The sequence below is a fragment of the Thalassophryne amazonica genome, chromosome 2 (genome assembly GCF_902500255.1).
Source record: "Thalassophryne amazonica chromosome 2, fThaAma1.1, whole genome shotgun sequence".
Taxonomy (NCBI): Eukaryota; Metazoa; Chordata; class Actinopteri; order Batrachoidiformes; family Batrachoididae; genus Thalassophryne; species Thalassophryne amazonica.
This window is the reverse complement of record NC_047104.1, coordinates 47080883-47099469: the sequence shown is the minus strand read 5'-3', so window position 1 is coordinate 47099469 and position 18587 is coordinate 47080883. Positions and strand designations below refer to the sequence as shown.

The 18587-nt window shown below is 41.9% G+C and overlaps 1 protein-coding gene and 1 long non-coding RNA gene across 4 annotated transcripts in view; one reads left to right on the top strand and one right to left on the bottom strand.

The window, feature by feature from the left end:
- Positions 1 to 55: 55 nt before the first annotated feature.
- LOC117523955 (tyrosine-protein kinase CSK) overlaps positions 56 to 18587 on the bottom strand; it is a 163365-nt gene continuing 144833 nt past the window's right edge. For 2 of the 3 annotated variants that reach the window (XM_034185635.1, XM_034185624.1), the window contains 8 exons: positions 16794 to 16887; positions 14332 to 14397; positions 12077 to 12176; positions 11639 to 11729; positions 11323 to 11396; positions 10292 to 10487; positions 9987 to 10073; positions 56 to 1359 (listed from right to left, as the gene is read on the bottom strand). In XM_034185635.1, the coding sequence (XP_034041526.1) occupies positions 1177 to 1359; positions 9987 to 10073; positions 10292 to 10487; positions 11323 to 11396; positions 11639 to 11729; positions 12077 to 12176; positions 14332 to 14397; positions 16794 to 16887 (891 nt within the window). In that variant the 3' untranslated portion in view covers positions 56 to 1176. The remainder of the gene's footprint in view (positions 1360 to 9986; positions 10074 to 10291; positions 10488 to 11322; positions 11397 to 11638; positions 11730 to 12076; positions 12177 to 14331; positions 14398 to 16793; positions 16888 to 18587) is intronic. The other variant, XM_034185642.1, reaches the window with a different exon arrangement.
- On the top strand, positions 5471 to 14208 carry LOC117523972. The gene is made up of 3 exons (XR_004564660.1): positions 5471 to 5687; positions 7543 to 7546; positions 14199 to 14208. It is a non-coding gene; the product is annotated as an uncharacterized LOC117523972 (long non-coding RNA).

Here is an 18587-nt window from a genome sequence, read left to right as displayed (position 1 = left end):
GCAACAGTCCTCCTGTTCGACAGACGTGCACAGACACATACAGATGCTCCCAGTGTTCAGGTGGAATGATTTATTCATAATCATGATAGCATAATAAAACAATGAACATTGAAAGCACTGACAGTTGAACCCAAGGCCTCTCACACAGCATGCACCAAAACAACTCCAACATTCCTACAGCCAATACACTCGGCTTTTGAAAGTTGTCCATTTTTAATTCTCAGTCGTCTTCCTTGTCCTTTTTTAAATATACTGTATTTTGATATAAAAACAAGCCCAAGTATGATGAATCGACTATGCACGTGACCCGCCTCCCCCCCTGCTCCTGCTTCGACTTGTCCTCACCTCCGAGTGGACTCAGCTACAGGACAAACAATGACAAATGGCCCCAAATGCTCTTTCTTCCTGTCTGTGCCATCTTTACGCGAGGGGGAAAAAAAAAAACAGACAGGGAGATGGTGACAGTGGGTGAGACAGCACTTAAAAAGTTGGTTTGACAACCTCCCTGAAATAAAGCAATAATAATAATAATAATAAAAAACACTTAAAAAAATTAAATCATTAAAAGTCCAACTGAAGAAGTGCTGGAGGAAGTCTGAAGCTCTGTAGGCTGGAGGCACTTTGGCACAGAGCGAAGGCCCCACATCGGACATCACACCAGTTGGAGGGAAGGGAATGACAGGAGAGAGTCAAGAAGAGTCGTGGAAATCAGGGAATGATGAAAGGTGGCGATGAGAAGAAAGAGCACCTGACAAACATGGAGGAAAAGGCCAGCCTCCCCACCAATTAATGCCATGATCAGGAGGAAGAAGAAAACAACGGAATCTGGCAGGAAGGAAGAGGAAAAATTCGGAAGAGAGCGAGGAGCAGTGGCAGGTACAAAAGGAGAACAGAGCAGCGGACAGTCTTGTGAAAGAGTAAATAGGCGAAAGCTATACAACACGAACAGGAAAACAGTCTGAGGAAGCAGAGGAAGCGCGGCGGACGTTGGAGGCGGAGTGTGGCAGTCCCAGAGGTGAACGAATTTTAGTGTGCAGGAGGCGTTCTGGTCCCTCTTCTTGGTCCTTTCCACTGCACAGCCGAGCTGGGCTGCGTCTCGATGCCGCCGCCTCCTCTTCACGCAACGTCAGCCACGCCGCCTCCTCTTCGCTCAATGTCAACCACGCTGCTTCGTCTTCACAGGTAGAGCTCCTTGGCTCTGATATGCTGCAGCTTTTCCCGCAGCATGCGGAAGGAGGGCCGCACCACAGGGTCCAGGGTCCAGCACTGCTTCATCAGGTCGTACACCACAGGCGGGCAGCCGTCCGGGGCGTCCATTTTGTAACCCTTCTCTACCCGGGGCACCACCTCTTTCAGAGGCTAAGAGAAAAGGGGAGGAAGGGGTTGCTTATTCCACAAATGCCTACATGTTTAAGAAAAGCAACTGAAGTGTGTAGAAATGATCTCCATGCTTCAAACCTTATAGATGTTCAACAAGCTAAACACACTCACTGGCCACCTCATTGGGTACAGCTGCAAGTACCAGGTCTGACTATTTTTTGGCCTCAGAAGTGCCTTCATTTTGTTGGGGCACAGATTAGTCTAATGGTCAGGCATGTTTAAGGTACCACTTAAGGGCACTAAACAACAATACAGCTAGAGTGCAGTATGACCTACACAAGGGTAGCTATAGCCAGCTAGAGGTCAATTACATAGGGGTGAAAATATAAATATGCTCCCATCATATTGAAATGTGTACCACATTATTTGTCTGACCATAGAGGTTTCATAAAGGTATAGTTTGGACTATTTATGATTGAGTGTTATGGAGTCACAAGGTAAAAACAGCAAAAATGGTGACAAAAGTTAAAGTTGCTCTAATTTTGGTCAAAAACCATTGGTTGAGCCAATAGGATTGATAAATAAAACACTTTTGACTGGGATGAGAGCTTGGTCTCCAAAGTCATGGTCAAACAAGGTTAACGCCCATTGGCTTCTATGACATATATTACCCTGTAACGTGCCAACTAAGCACAACAGTTGGTGCAAACTATTCCTGTTTAGAACCATATTAAGTCAACCAATAATTTATATCACTTTTTACCAGAACTAGAGCCAGTTAAATTTTTGATCCCTGTACAAACCAAAATGGACGTTTGTCACCAATTTTGCTTTTTTTTATCTCATAACATTCAGTCATAGAAAGTCCAAACTATACCTTATTTGAGTCTTCATGACTAGACAAATAATATGGTGTACTTTTCAATATGACTGGAGCATTGTTTTTAAATAAATGTGAACCCTGTGTAGTAATGTCTCATTGACCCCTACCTGGCGATAGCTGCTAGCCATTTGGTGTAGGCTGTGGTACATGCAGGCTGGATTTTAAATCCCCTTATGCAGGACTAATTACATCAAAAATTGGCTCTGGGCTCATGGACTAGAGATGTTGATACAAGGCAGGATGAATCCCTGTGCCCATGTTGCTGACATCAGATTCTGATGCTGCATCTGAATGACTGAGCAGAAATTGAGACTCATCAGACCAGGCAAAGTGTTTCCCCCAATCCTCTACTGCTGCAGACCACCTGCCTCAGAGTTCAATGTGTTTTGTGTTCACAGATGCTCTTCTGCAGACCTTGTTTGTAATGAGTGGTTACTTGATTTACTGGTTCCTTTCTAACAACTCAAACAAGTCTGACCATTTTTCTCTGACCTCTGCAATCATTGAGGCCCTTTCAGCCAAAGAACTGTTGCTCACTGGGCAATTCTTCTTTTTGGCACATTCTCTGCAGTCCATGGGAGATGTTTGTATGTGAAAATGCCATTAACTCAGCAATTTGAGAAATACACAAACCAGCCCCTCTGGCACCATCTAAATGCCACATGGTTGGCTGATTAAATATTTGCTTTAATGAGCAATTTAACAGATGTACATCATAAAATGGCCAATGAGTGCACAGGTTTAAAAGTTTACATACACTCAGCAACATGAATGGCATAGCAATATTTGGCTTTCAATAAATTTTTTTTGGGGGGGGTAGGATAAAATGATTGTGCAACATACATCTTCAACGGTGTGTGTGTGTGTGTGTGGGGGGGCACATTTTAGTTTTCTAATATCAACACAGGGTCAAAAATATATACACTGTATCTGGGCCTGAGGGCCCAGGACCGAGCATTTGTCCACCCCCTTCTATGACAAAAGTTCATTAAATGGCGACCGAATATGTATTTTTGTTTTAAATTAAAGTTTATTAAATGCTCACCAAAAATAATTTATTTCCGTGACCGTCAGCGTATTGTAAAAAGCAAAAAATAAGGAGTTTTCACAGTGTTTCTCTCCCCTTCTGTGTCAGACTTGTGTTGATGTCATCTGGTGTCCTGTGCTCTTATTGTGGAAAAGTTGTGCAAGAAACAGGAAGTGTTCTGTGGCAAAGTGGGTAGGTTTGTACAAGCTCCAGTCACACAGCAAAGGACCTACTCTCAGTTTGTGTTCATTTTTGTGTGACAAAAGTCTTTTTTTCTATCAAGCAAAATGAGATCCTTGTCAGCTGATTACCACAAAGTTCATCAGAAAGTTTTGTTTGTGTTCAGAACTTTAAGGGGAGTTCAGATGGAGAGTTTTCCTGTTTCCTGGATGTCTGTTTGCCATTTTGAGCATGAGAGTGTGTGACACAGAGAGGACACGCAGCACCTCTGGGCTGAACATGGAGAAAATTGACTTCACGTGTTGACAGTCAGCGACAGACTGGATGTTCCACTGTTTTCAGTGAGACACTGACTGGTAAATAATGGATTTTTTATGTTAATAAACAGAAATCACAGACAGCAACAAACAGATGATTTAACTGCAGAGCTGCCTGAATTTAAACAGGTAGAGGTTTTTTGTTTTATCTTCCGTGAGTGCCAGAGTTTTCTGTTTTAATAAAACGCTGTGCAAAATGTTTCAGTGAAGTGAATTACGGTCTGCTTCGTTAACATTGTGAAAAGTAACTGTGCATATTACGTCACCTTTTTTTTTTCTTTTTGCTGTGCCAGACATCAACTGACAAGGAACACATTTAATAAATGACAAAAGGATAGAGGGGAAAAAAAACCTGACAAAGACAAGCGATTTACTCTTTGTGAGCAAATCAGACATTCTAATCAAATTACATTTTTTCTGCAAATCTGATTGGTTAATCGCGTGAGATTTCAGACCATAAAATAATGAGTAGACGGCAGCAAAATATTCAACCGTTTGACATTTGATATACAACTCCACGCCCTGACTGCTTGGCTAAGCAAGTGTCAATAATAGCAATATCAGCTGAGACCGACAGGAACTCGTGCAGCGACAATGATACCAAAATAAGTGGATTTAATGCATTTAACTGGACTGATTTTTGGATTTAGCGTGGATTTAACTCAATTCAGCTGATGAGATGGAGAAATCTGTGGGTCTGCTCACAGAATTTCCAGTTTGGCATGAAGACGCTGTTGCTACGGTAAGCTTTGACCAGCTGACCACACCCTTTCACAATGATTCGCCTGCCGAATTATTACAGAAAAATAAACCGTGCAAACGATGGAAGTGCATTAGAATGGGAATAACCCTGTTGTGTCTGATGATTTGCGGATGTTCATGCTGGATTTTACGGTTTTACCAGCGACACGTTAGCATGAATGTTCGCAAATCAGACACAACAGGGTTATTCCCTAATTTTATTGAAATCGGAGGTCCACAAACACAATATTTGGCTGTGTGTGCAAATGCCCATCCCCACTTCAAGCAGAATTTTTGCATAGAACAACTAGGTTGCTCAGAGGCACAAATACGGAATTCACTTCAATAATTAATTTAGTGGTATTGAAAAATCCAAAATGTGTGACTTCCTAAGGCCTCTTAATTTCCTAATAATGATCATAATTGTTTCTCCATGCTAACATAAACATAAAACAAAAGGTCAGGCCCTAAAAATTGGTCTGCCCTGCCTCCACTACGCATGCGTCATTTCAGAGATCAGCCGCTCACATTTGAGACAGTTTATTGACCCAAAGCGATCAAATGGATTAATGGGATTATTAACCATCACATGACAAGGTAAAACCTCTGAAATCATTCTAAAGTCAGTTTTAAGCAGAAACGAGGCAATACTTGGTGATGCTTTGAAATGACTGACACGCAGTGAACGTATCAGCTAGCAGCTTGTGTAGCCGCGGTGCTTTGATCACTTCATCTGACTTTTCGGATGAAATAATGCTGAATTTATGTGGAAATGATTGTTGTACACAAGCTTCAGATATCTGTCGCTGAGACAGATGATGAATGGAGTGCAGTTTGAAGCAGAAACTATGTGATAATTGGTGAACCACGGCATGCGCAGTGAAAGCAGGGTGGACCGATTTTTTGGGGGGACCATTCGGTCGGTGACACCAGGCTTTTTGACAGCACTTACTGGATCGATAAACTCAAAGTATGATACAAAATTCCAAGGAACAAGTGCAAGTTTGTGAAAGATGATCACAGATTTACACATCAGGAATGTCTCTTGGAGCCATTTCTGCAGGTTCCAAGACCATCTGTTCAAATAACTGCATGCATGTACAAGTTGTTGGTGCAGCCACTTTTCTAAGGTCTGAAATAAGACCCAAGCTGTCACCCTCAGCTGAAAAGAAATTGGTTTAGATGGTCAAGAACCACCAAGGCACAGACCCGCCATAAAGTTGATGCAGTGACGGTCCTAGTGTGATTTACTCCCCGGGCAAAACCCCCTGCGTGCGTGCCACGCCCCCCCCCGCGCGCACACTAACGTGGCCATCACCTCCGCCCCACCACCCATGAAAACACTAATGTCATCCAGAACACCCACAATCCCACAAATTAACTCACAATAGCTACACTGCATGTACAATTATTAGGCAAGTTGTATTTTTGAGCATTAATTTTATTATTGTACAACTGCAGTGCTCTTGGTCAGTCCAAAATGTTAAAACCTCAAGCCTGAACATTTAAGTAGTAAAAGTGAAGTTTTGGCTTTTTTAAGAGAATATCTCTATGAGCACCATTCACCCGTGCACCGGGTGAAGAAGGGGGCCATGTCATAATTTTTTCATCTTTAAGGCCTTTACTGGCCAGTCATGCAGTGGTGTACTTTGATGCATGTGATGGAGCGTTGTCTTGCATGAAAATGAAAGTCTTCTTGAAAGATGCAGACTTTCTTCTGCACCACTGCTTCTATAAATTGGCAGTAGGTCAGAGTTGATTTTGAGCCCATTTTCAACCCGAAAGGGTCCAACTACAGTATGCCACCCGACTTAAACCCGATTGAGAACTTTTGGGCCCTTCTGAAGAAGGAAATTTACAGTGAAGGTAAACAGTACACCTCTCTGAACAGTGTCTGGAAGGCTGTGGTTGCGGCTGCACAAAAAGTTGATTCGGACCAGATCAAGAAACTGACAGACTCCATGAAAGGAAGGCTTGTGACTATTATTGAACAGAACGGTGGCTATATTGGTCACTGAGGGTTTTTTCTCTTTTTTTTTTTTTTGAAATTTCAGATGTTTGTTTGTAAATTTTGAGTTTTTTATTATTCTCACTTTAACAGGTGAAAATAAACAAGTGAGATGGAAAAATCTTCGTTTGTCATTTAGTTGCCTGATAATGGTGCATATACAGATATTCTCTTAAAAAAGCCAAAACTTCACTTTTACTACTTAAATGTTCAGGCTTGAGGTTTTGTTAACATTTTGGACTGACCAAGAGCACTGCAGTTGTACAATAATAAAATTAATCCTCAAAAATACAACTTGCCTAATAATTGTGCACACAGTGTATTTTCAAAAACAAAACAAACAACGACTACTGCAATAACAAACACAAAGATAAATAATAATTACTTCAATAAAGTTTTTTGAACATAAAAAAACAAAAGACTCAGTGACTTCACATTACAACTATGTACAGTACAGGTATTTAAGAAAGCACAACTGCACTACAGCACCACCCGAATTAAACTGAATCCACCTCAGGGTCGGACTGGGAACAAATTTCGGCCCTGGCATTTTTCCTCTGGACCAGCCCACTATTGGCCCGACGAATCCACCCCCAAACACGCACACCCACCCGTCCATACCGAACCCCCAATGAACAAATACTATACACCTAAACACCATGAACACACACCTAAACACACACTTTCACTGTCATTTCACCTTGATCATAGTACAAACGGAAGCAAAAGCACACAAGCGGAAAAAAAGCTTTTGTGTCTCCAAAGTGTGTGAGTGAGTGAGTGAGTGAGTGAAGGTTCAAGGAGCGCTCAGATGGAGCATGCCGCGCTCCTCTCCCGGTTGGCATCTCTTCATTGGTCATCCCACCGGATCCACGCTCCTCTTGATGCGTCCGTTCGTCCCTTCTCGTGCCACGGAGCATCACGCTGCGCCCCTTTTCTCTCTTCCTTCTCTTTTATCTCACTTTACCGACACCAAACCTCTGCATGGCGCGCGTATTGCGCACCTCCGAGCCGCAAACAGGCGACAAAAAACGATAACAAAAGGTGTTTGTGCGCCCTGTGAAAGCTGCGTAGTTCCTCTCTGTTAACACTGCACAGGTGCCAGTTGCGCGCTTCCCACCTTGGGACGGGGGGGATGGGGCGCCGTTCTGTGTAATGTAACCACGAACCCCCCGTCAGGACAACCACCACCCCGTTTTTTTTTTTACCGTTTTTTTTTTTCCGCACGATCGTGCCGCCCCCCCGCAATGCTGCCCCGGGCGGCTGCCCGGTCGGCCCACCTCCAGGACCACCCCTGAGTTGATGGAACACCAGCGTCACACTCTACACGCTTGTTAATTTTATAATCACCATGGACTGAGAAGCTGCTGTCAAAGAAAGAACCCAAAATGTCTGTGGGTCTGTGGTGTGAGTTGTTTGGCCACAATGACCAGAGGACTTAACATTGTACCAATTGTTAAGCACGATGGTGGTTGCATCATGTTGTGGGTGTGTTTTTCTGCCAGTTGAAGCGGTGCATTGCACAAAGTAGATGAATAATGAAGAACATCTACCTCAGAATTCTGCAGAACATCAAACTATCAGCTACATGGTTACAACTTGGACACAACTGGGCATAATAAACCCAAACTAGAGTTGCAGTAATGATTCTTTTATTGATTATTCCATTAAATGTAGGGTTGGGTATCCAGAACCAGTTCTTTTTGAGAATCGTTAAGAAATGATTTGATCTAAATGACATCAATAGCCTTTTTGCTTAACGATTCCCTTATCGGTCCTTCAGAGTAACCGTTGTTTTTGAGGGTGTTTGTCGGGAAAATGATCATTTCTCTACACTGACTGCACACCCTGCAGTGGGTCTGTAATCAACTGCGTCTGAAGGGCAGCTCTGCTTTGAAGCCTGAAGCAATAAAGCAGTGTTCTGACCCATTGCTTTGTTGCATCTTTGCGGCAAGTCTGCTTCTTAATCCCTCTCAAAGCCATTAAAATATTTTAATCGTGAGTCACTTTTGTGCAGATTAAAGTCACTAACTGGGACTCCTGTGTTGTTAGGAGAAAGAAACCAGAATCATCCTCCCTTCGCACAGCTCCAAACTCTGCACAGCTCTCTGCCGAATCAAGTTAGAAAGATAGAGTCCAGTCGGAATGAACAACTTCAAAGTGAATCGCCATTTAAATCAAATGACACCTCTTTCCAAACCTTGTAATACAAAATAATCCGAAATAGAGCAAAGCTTTTTTTTTTCCTCCCAAAATGAGACGTCCTGCGCTGACGTGCAGCAGCTGGCTGAGTTCAGCTCAGAGGTATGGAGTGACATGACAGAATGTCTGAAAAGAAATGCTCTTGACAAAAACTACAGATTTTGTTTATTTCTATTTATGTCCAGAGATCAAGGATCCATCATATAGAGTTTATTTATGTCCAGAGATCTTGGATCCAATGACCAATTTCATATTTATTTACTTTAAGACTCAATAAAATGTTGCTGACATAGAAAACCTGTAAAGCCTACTTTTAGTACACAGAAATTTCACAAGAGGTCTCGATAAGGGAATCGATAATGGCATTGTTATCGATAAAATCTTATCAATACCCATCCCTAATTGAATGTCAACCATTTTGATAATCAATTAATCGTTTACAGTAGTGTTTGTTTCCTAATACTGGTTCTTGGGACCCAAAGCCCTGCACATTTTCCAGTTGTCCATGAACTAATCACAGCAGAACAGCTCAGTCAGTTGTTGACCTGCTCTGATTAATTCAACTGGAAAATGTGCAGTGCGTGGGCCCCTAGGACCAGGATTAAGAAGCACTGGTTTAGAGTTATTTCTGCTTAAAATAAACTAAACATCTTTAAGTTATGGACAAAATTAGACATCTGATGGCATCATCCTGGACTTTGTAAAAAGTGATTGTCGTTTGTCAACATTTTCTAAAATGTTATGGACCAAACAACTAATCAAGAAAATGACAGTTAGATGCAGCACCACTCCAAACACACATCATTGCCTCAACGAGAAATAAATAAACACAGCTAGCATTAAACACCCCAAAACTGAACCCCACCAATTCTCGCAAGATAAGTGATCAAATATCCAACCAGAATTCTGCCAGAAGCATGTTGGTGGCTCCAAAGTGGAACTTGCAAAGGGACATTAAACTAAATATTAGGTGAGCTGTATGTATAATTTGAGCCTGTGTTGATTTCAATAAACCTAAAATGACAGCTTGTGCACCATATTTGCAGCAAAAAACGTTTCTCAGAACACAAACGATTGACAGCCTAATGCTGCTATAAGTGTGTATGTAAACCTCTGACCAAAATACTAATCCCCCCCCACAAAACAAACAAACAACAACAACAACAAAAACCCCCCAATAATAATCAGGTTTGTTTCAGTTCTCACATAATATAAACAAACTGTATATAAATCAGATTTATCCCAGCAATAAAGCCTGCCACCTTCTGGTGAAAAATATATATACGGAAAGAGGTTTCAGACACTTACAATTCTAGGGTAAGGCACACGCCCAAAGGAGTAGATCTCCCAAAGTAGGATTCCATAACTCCAGACATCCGACTTAGTGGAAAACCTCTGTCATTCGGGGAGAATATATAAATAAAATATATATTATGGGACATTTCAGGGAGCCAACAGAGCAAAAGCTCTCATCACAGTAACCAAATATTTTAGACTTGCAAGTGGAATTAAACGGGACCTACCAAACAGACGAGGCCTTAAACTGCTCACATGAACTCAGAGATAATTTAAACACTACAATAAAGGTGTTTTATTCCTTTATCTTCACTAACCTTCTCTCTTAGTGCCTCTGGGGAGGTCCATTTGACGGGCAGTTTGGCAGTGTCCTGATCGGAGGAGGCCTCCTTAGTGAGGCCGAAGTCACTGACCTTGGCAATGTTGTCGTCAGACACTAGCACATTACGAGCTGCCAGATCTCTGTGCACAAAGTTGTTGGCCTCCAGGTACTCCATGGCTTCACACACATCACTGCAGCACAAGAACATATCAGAAACGGAGACCAGACCATCACAATCTGGTAACAGCCCAGGGTGGAAAGGAAAGACTGACTCAAGACAGCTCACAATCTTCAAAAAGGTGCAATAACTTTTTTTGATTGGGTAAACTGGAGCAAATTTTTACAATCTATAAATACTTCTTCCTGCATTGTTGTCTCCACTGCACAACACCTCCTTGCTATACGTTCCAAGTTAAAGGCCGTCCTCTTGCACTCCTATGTTATTCTGTGGGTTATCCTCAGGCATGTTCTTTACACTGACTGCCTGCTGAACAGACTGTTTGTGCTTATTTAAGTGCTGCACTTATCTAAAATGATGTGGAACAACAGTCTTGAGTAAATGAATCTTGCATTAAAAATGAATGGGGACTAAATCACCCTAAGTATCCATTAACATGATCAAAGTCTGCAAGCCGGCAGACTAGAAATAAATCATTCTTTAACATGGACAGACTGTTCTACCGAAACTCAAGTAAAATTCTGACATCTAAGGAGCCAAACTTAGCTCGAAGCTTGAAGGATATTTCTCAATTTTATCAAATGTTAAAAAATTTCCTTTTTAAGGTACTTTCTTTAGTAGAATGCCCTTGTGTTGCAGATCAAAATTTGCAGAACAATCTCAGCTTTCTGAATGTGTGAGACATATTTCTCTCGAACACTGTGTGGCGATATCATCTATTAATAGAAATATGACAAAAAGTTGACAAGGATGCAGGAGAGTGTTATTCGGGCTCTGAGGGTTAAACCCTAAGATGTTCTGCTGAAACGTTTCCTGTCAGGAGACAAACAGGTATGAAGACAACTCACAGGGAGAATTTGAGCAAGCAGTCTCCACCCAACACGGTCCGCCCTCGAGAGCGTAGGTAGTCCACAAGGCTGCCCTGTCACACAGGTCACAATAACACATTTTTAATACCAAAACACCATTTGGTCAGATCCTCCAATTAAGAGCATCAGTCTGCTAACACATTTCCCATAGTTTCTTTACAAAACTAAAACAAGTTGTTCTATAAAATCAGATATTTAGATTTTCCCGTTACTCAGAGAAAGCTGACTTTTCTTTTTACATCCCCAGTCATGATGATGTAATATGATTCCAAAGGATTTTTAAAAATGAACCAACCTTTGCCATGTACTCTGTGACGATGAAGAGATTTCCTCTCTCTTCAACAATTACACCGAGCAGCTGCACCAGGTTATTGTGCCTCAGCTGCCTGCAAAAACAAAAATCATAACTAATAATCATAAGAAATGCTCACTGTCAACAACTGCACACATGAAGTGAGAGAGAGAGAGAGAGAGAGAGAGAGATGCACCCCCAAAAAACATCAAAAAATGTTTATGGCTGTTCTTGCAGCCCCTCAGACTCGAACAAGAATTATGATGATGGAGCATCATAATTCCTGTTCGAGTCTGTGGACTCTGCAGCCGAACAGTGTATGGAGGCCTCTCGGGACATGTTTTGAAAGAAGACACACTTGTAAAAAGGTATATGAAAGTATATGAAGAGGTATATGAAAGCTGAAGCAGAGTTGAGAAGTTGAAGAGTGATGTAGCGTACGTCATGACAGAGGCCTCGGCGATGAAAGCCTGTGCTGTGGCATCGTTTTTGATACACTTGACTGCCACCTTGGTCCCCCTGTAGTCCCCCACCATGACATCTGACAAGAACAAAGACCAAGTAATGTAAGTACAATCGTAATGTGCAACATTTTCATACAGGGCAAATTCATCTTTTTTATATTAAGAACCTTAGTTACAAAAGCAGCTTGCACGTTGGACTGGGACACCAGCAATTCAGGCTCGCTTCCTGATTGCACCCACGCTCCCAACTGGCACGCTTAACAACAGTGCTGGGGAGGAGTGACAGACACGTGCAGTCGGCCCTTCTGGAAATAAGTCCTTCGTTGAGACTTTCGTTGGTTACCCACGTTAAATAACAGAACCTCAACCTCAACACAGCATGCAACAAAAATCCTCAATGAGTCTTCGCCAAAAGCCCGCCCATTATGTTGTGTTTGCCCCGCCATTTTTTTTTCAGATGAGAAGAAATGGCCATGAATAGGAGGGGTAAAAAAAACCCTTTCACAAAACGAATTAAGGGTCTGGTTTACTAGGCTGTATCAAAACGGTACGAGCAGTAAAGCTATGAAACCCTGTTTCATGAACAAGAATTGTGTCATGTACCTATTAACAAATAAATTTGGTTTTGACTGAAATCCAAGCATTATATTGGTTTATTTTTGAAAGGTGCTGTAAAATTACAACTCATTTTAATGAAGAGAACATATTAACCTGGGAGGAATTCCATAACAAATACTTTATATTCTTTTTAACAGCATCTGCAGGAGGAAGCGCATGTGTGCATGCATGCGGCTTTAAAATAATGGAGCTTTGACCTCACGTGATGCACGTACTTGGGGCGTCCACACTGCTAACCGCAAGTTGTCTTGTAAATCCCTTCAGAGGTGTCATTTGATTTCAAAAACAACATTTTTAGATTTGTAAGTGTGTATTTCTTGCTAACCTTTACAAAAAATATTAGATTTATGCAGGAATAAGATGTTTTGGAGGGTTTAGTGCCATGTTGGATTATTTTGTTCGAGAGTGCAGCCAGCCAACATCACCGCATCTCTACTTTGACTGGTTGTTGCCATGTGCTTCCCTGCATTCCTCCCACAAGTTGGGGGAAGCCCTCACATGATCTATGATGTCACCATGGTTGCCATCATAGAATGCATGGTCAAAGCTATATGCTCTTTTGAATTTTTCCCCGTCAGGGGAACCATTTATACAATTTTTTGAGACCATGTGAATAGTGATCACATTGGTAATGTCATATTAAGAGTCCCCTATTTAAAGGCTAATAAAATTATAGTGCTGCCAAAGAATGTTTTTTTTTTTGTCTTAAATCTCCCAAAATCCAAAGGCCATACACTTTTAATGTGTTTGTGCATTTTATGATTACCTATACTCATCTGAAGGCAGAGTTCTGCTAATCTGCTAACCACTAATTAGTGAAGCTAACTTTTTTGTTAGCAGATTAGCTTTTCAGCTAATTTCAAAAACCATCAGCGGACCAATTAGCTTCCGCTAATTTAGTCAACTAGCGTTTTTTTTTTTGCATAGTTAATAAGGGTGAAATACATTTGTAAACCCTAACCCCCCCAAAATCATACATGTTGGTTCCAGTCTACTGCGTATTTTGCAGGAGTCAAGCAGCTGAGAGGAGTTGAGCTCAACTCTACCCGAGTGGAAGGGTCCTGACTACCAGGCTGCCACAAAAAAAAGAAAAACAAAAGTCATTATACAAGTCCAGCCGTGAGGCAGCCGTCTTGAAAAGGAAAGCAGGTTTGACTTATGGTTTTGAGTTATAAATCAAATTAATCTGGATAGAATAACTACATTAATGTCAACTCTGTCATTTGTACAAAGAGAAAACATATTATTATTCGAAGCTAACTTTTTGGTTAGCTGTGCCCACGGCTGCCTATACTGGCTGCAATCATTTGACATTAACACAGGAACTACTCAACTTCTATTAATCACACAAGCTGGTTGTATTTCTTCAGATGTTTTGCACCATGAACATGCCAATGATTTTAAAAGACTGGAGTGTACAGAGGAAGCTAGGAGATGGATTCCATGTTGAAAAACTTCTTAAGAATTTTTTTTCAAAAAAGGATCTCTTGGTTAAAAAAAGGAATCATCAAAAGCGAGTAGAGCACTCAGAGGCTTAACTGCCTGAGGCTTAAAACTGAACTTATCCTTTAATTAAAGTGTTAATGCTGCACTGTAGCGATGCCAAGGACTCACCTCCAAACTCGCCTTTGCCAATGGTCTGGATCAGCTTCAGCTCCTTCCTGTTCAATGCCCAGCCGCCTGCCAAGAAAGGAAAAATGACACTTAATCTCAGAGCTCAAACTATAAAATCAATAACTGACCCGTCCTTCTGTAACTATAAATAAGGAAACACTGTAGCCAATGCCACCCCAGCCGAGACAGTGTCATTCTAAGTTAGAAACCACTGAAAATGTAGCTCTGTGCAGTATGTAAATTACGGAAAATTTCACAAGTACATTTCATCAAATTCAATTCAGGAGTGACTTTTGGATCTTATAACACTATGTATTGGGAAAAACCAGGAATAGATTAGGATGGCAATACTATTCTCAAAAAATGTCAGCACACAGTTCTTCAAGCTAATCAAGATTAGTACACAACTGAGAAAACTGACAAATTTTACACAGCAAAAAATACAAAATTTCATTGAATGTATTTTCCAGTAAAAATACATTCAATGAGTTTCAAATATTCTGGAATCTACATAAACTGTGTTAAACGATACTCTAAGTCAACAACTGACTCTAAACACTCCACATGATTTGGTGACGAAACATTAAAAACAAGTGAATTAACAAGTCATGTTTTTTAATTTCATAGTTAAAGGCACTCCCCATGGGGAGTGGGGAGTGCTCCGGGAGGGTCCTTTGCTAAGGGCTATCCGGTCCCTGTACGACCGCAGCAGGAGCTTGGTTCGCATTGCCGGTAGTAAGTCAAACCTGTTTCCAGTGCACGTTGGCCTCCGCCAGGGCTGCCCTTTGTCACCGGTTCTGTTCATTATTTTTATGGACAGAATTTCTAGGCGCAGCCAGGGTGTAGAGGGGGTCTGGTTTGGGAACCACACAATCTCGTCTCTGCTGTTTGCGGACAATGTGGTTCTGTGTGCCTCGTCAAATCAGGACCTTCAGCGTGCACTGGGGTGGTTTGCAGCCGAGTGTGAAGCGTCCAGGATGAAGATCAGCGCCTCCAAATCCGAGGCCATGGTTCTCGACCGGAAAAAGGTGCTTTGCCCTCTTCAGGTCGGTGGAGTGTCCTTGCCTCAAGTGGAGGAGTTTAAGTATCTCGGGGTCTTGTTCACGAGTGAGGGACGGATGGAGCGTGAGATCGATAGACAGATCGATGCAGCATCTGCAGTGATGCGGTCACTGTATCGGACCGAGAGCTGAGTAGGGGGGCAAAGCTCTCGATTTACCGATCGATCTACGTTCTAATCCTCACCTATGGTCATGAGATTTGGCTCATGACCGAAAGAACGATATCGCGAGTACAAACGGCCGAGATGAGTTTCCTCCGCAGGGTGGCTGGGCGCTCCCTTAGAGATAGGGTGAGGAGCTCGGTCACTCGGGAGGAGCTCGGAGTCGAGCCGCTGCTCCTCCACGTCGAAAGGAGTCAGTTGAGGTGGCTCGGGCATCTTTTCCGGATGCCCTCTGGACGCCTCGCTGGAGAGGTGTTCCGGGCATGTCCCATTGGGAGGAGGCCCCGGGGAAGACCCAGGACACGCTGGAGGGACTACATCTCTCGGCTGGCTTGGGAACGCCTTGGGGTTCCCCCGGAGGAGCTGGGGGAGGTGTGTGTGGATCGGGAGGTCTGGGTGGCTTTGCTTGAGCTGCTGCCCCCGCGAACCGACTCCGGATAAAGCAGAAGGAAATGGATGGATGGATAGTTAAAGGCTAAAGTCAGCACAGATTCTGTACGTGCACTAGCATGCACACTGCAGGTTCATCGCTGCAAGTGTTGCACCACCATGGAAACAGCACAATCGTGGCTAGAAAAATTTTTTTCTTAGTGCCCACAAGTGTTACAAATATTGGAAAATAAATGGGGACAATATATGTACTCTACGTTTGGTTCTTTTTCTGTGCAACTATCTTTCTGAAGAATATTTTTTGTTCTGTCGAGTCATTTCAGTCAAAGAGTGAATTTTCACCACACGACCGTTGGCTACAGCCGAGGCATGTATAAAACTCCCAGTTGTGCTTGCGAGTGCAAAATTTATTTATTTATTTTTACCAGAATCTAGATGGAGCAATTAATGTGTTTTTGGCAAATATTTAAAAATGTGAGATATACCTGATAATAATTTGTGGTTTTGATAAATGGCATAATCTGTTAAAGAAAACACAGCTTTCAAAGCCGCCTCAGGAAGGTTGAGCATATTTTTGAGACCGGTCACGTGGCTCAACAGAAGTGAAAAGAAGGGATGCAAAAGAAAACTCAGGCTCGACCTTGACTGTCCCCAGACACAGAAAGATTAATTACTCTCTGCTGATTAATGGTATTAGGATAAGGACAATAGAGTATTGTAGGAGACGTAATCACTGTGGTCTTTCTTTGGGAGCTTATGAGACAGTATATACACAGAACAAAGACGATGTGTTGCGCGGGTGCACATGTCCCTTGCAGAGTGTTGTAATGAGCTTGGTGTGTGTCCTTACTCCTGGAGAACTCGTCTTGTGCTGCCACTGTTCCCTCCATCAGCTTGGGTTTAATTAGCTTGGTACAAAGTCCATCAGCGTCTTTGGTGTAATGCTGGGGACAGAGGTATACAGTTTATTAATATAATCCCTTTTTTGCATGTCATTTACAAAAGCATATTTGACTGAGTAGGATGAAGTGTTTTGTCTTTGAAAATAAGTAGTAGTGGGATTTACAGCCAATAATTCAGTAATTTGCTGCACTTAAAAAGAGCAGAGAGTATTTCAGTGGCTAAAAACATACAAATAACATCATTACATTTTGCAGTATAAAACCCCCAAATATTTAGAAGTGTGTAGAACTGTTGTGATGTTCATAAGTAAATGTTGACTGGTGGAGAGACCTCTCTAGTAACAACTGTCACAAATTTTATTTTAGATTTTAGAAAATCCATTGTCAACCCTGAAGTTATACCAGTTAAACAGCTTCATGACAATGTGGTATAGAGGAGGATTTTCTTAAAAAGAAGACCTGAAAGTTTAGCTACAAACTGCCAGAAGGTACATCTGAGATGCAAGCCTGGATCTGATCTGTTTTGGTGAAAGAAAATCCTTCTCCGCTCTACTCCACTATCAGGCTAAAAGTGGTGATGTAAAATGCAAAACTTGCACTCTGCACAATTTTTCCAATCACAGCCACATAAGCCTATAATGTCTTCTGGGGTGTCTTGGTGGCTTTCCTCACTCTTCTCCTTACACAGTTAGTCAGTGCTTTGAGAACTGTCTACTCCATACAGATTTTACCATAGAGTGCCATACTGTTTGTATTTATTTGTAATTGATGTAAATAAAGTCCAGGACATATTCCGTGGCAACTTTACCATCAGAGAGCCTCGTCCACAACTACCACAACACTCCAAGCTGTCATTGATGTTAAAGGGGGCAATACACAGTCAGGGTTTCACAGCATAGGGGGGAATTTAGCAGGGCATAGACACGTGACCAGTGCTGCAGGCTCGAGTATTATAGGAGGGTCCAGGAGCATCACCCCGAGAAAATTTAGAAATTTCTAACTCTTCGAAACACTATTTCCTGCATTTGAGGGTCACTAGTGTTGCTAATTGGGACGTAAATACGTGTGACATGTCCTTAAAAAAAAAAAAAAAAAAAAAAAAAACAAAAACAATACTGAGAAGCACCTGATGCTGGATTAAATCACAGCATAGGGGCCCCAAATCACAGCATAGGGGATCCAAATAACAGCATAGGGCTCCTCTAAGCTCACCTGTGCTGGCAAGAATCCTGACTGTATTATGAACAGGGGTATGTAAATGTTTGATCAGGGTCATTTGGGTAGTTTCTGTTGTCATTATGATTTGAAAAGAGTAAACACAGTTGTCTGACAATAAATGGCTTCACCCAACCACTAACGATGAGTGAGAAAAAGGTTCTTGTGTTATCATTGGGCAAAAAAACAGAAATTCTGCCAGGGTATGTAAACTCTTGAGCACAACTGTATATATTAAAAGCCAAGTGGCCTCTGTGTATGTGTATACATGTGTGCATGTGTATGACTTTGACAAGGGACACACTAGGGAGAGCTGACATTTGCTGTTTGGTATGCTTAAGAATTTGGGTCAAGGATGAACAGTGCCAAAACAGAACGCTGATAGGAAAAATATTTTTGGAGAAATTAAGGATTAGCTAACAACAGTGAACAATGGACATTCATAATTACATTCTAGACTCACATGCCATTCCAAATCATTACAGAAACTTTGCATAATTTATTACCACCCTTGAAAAATGTCAGAT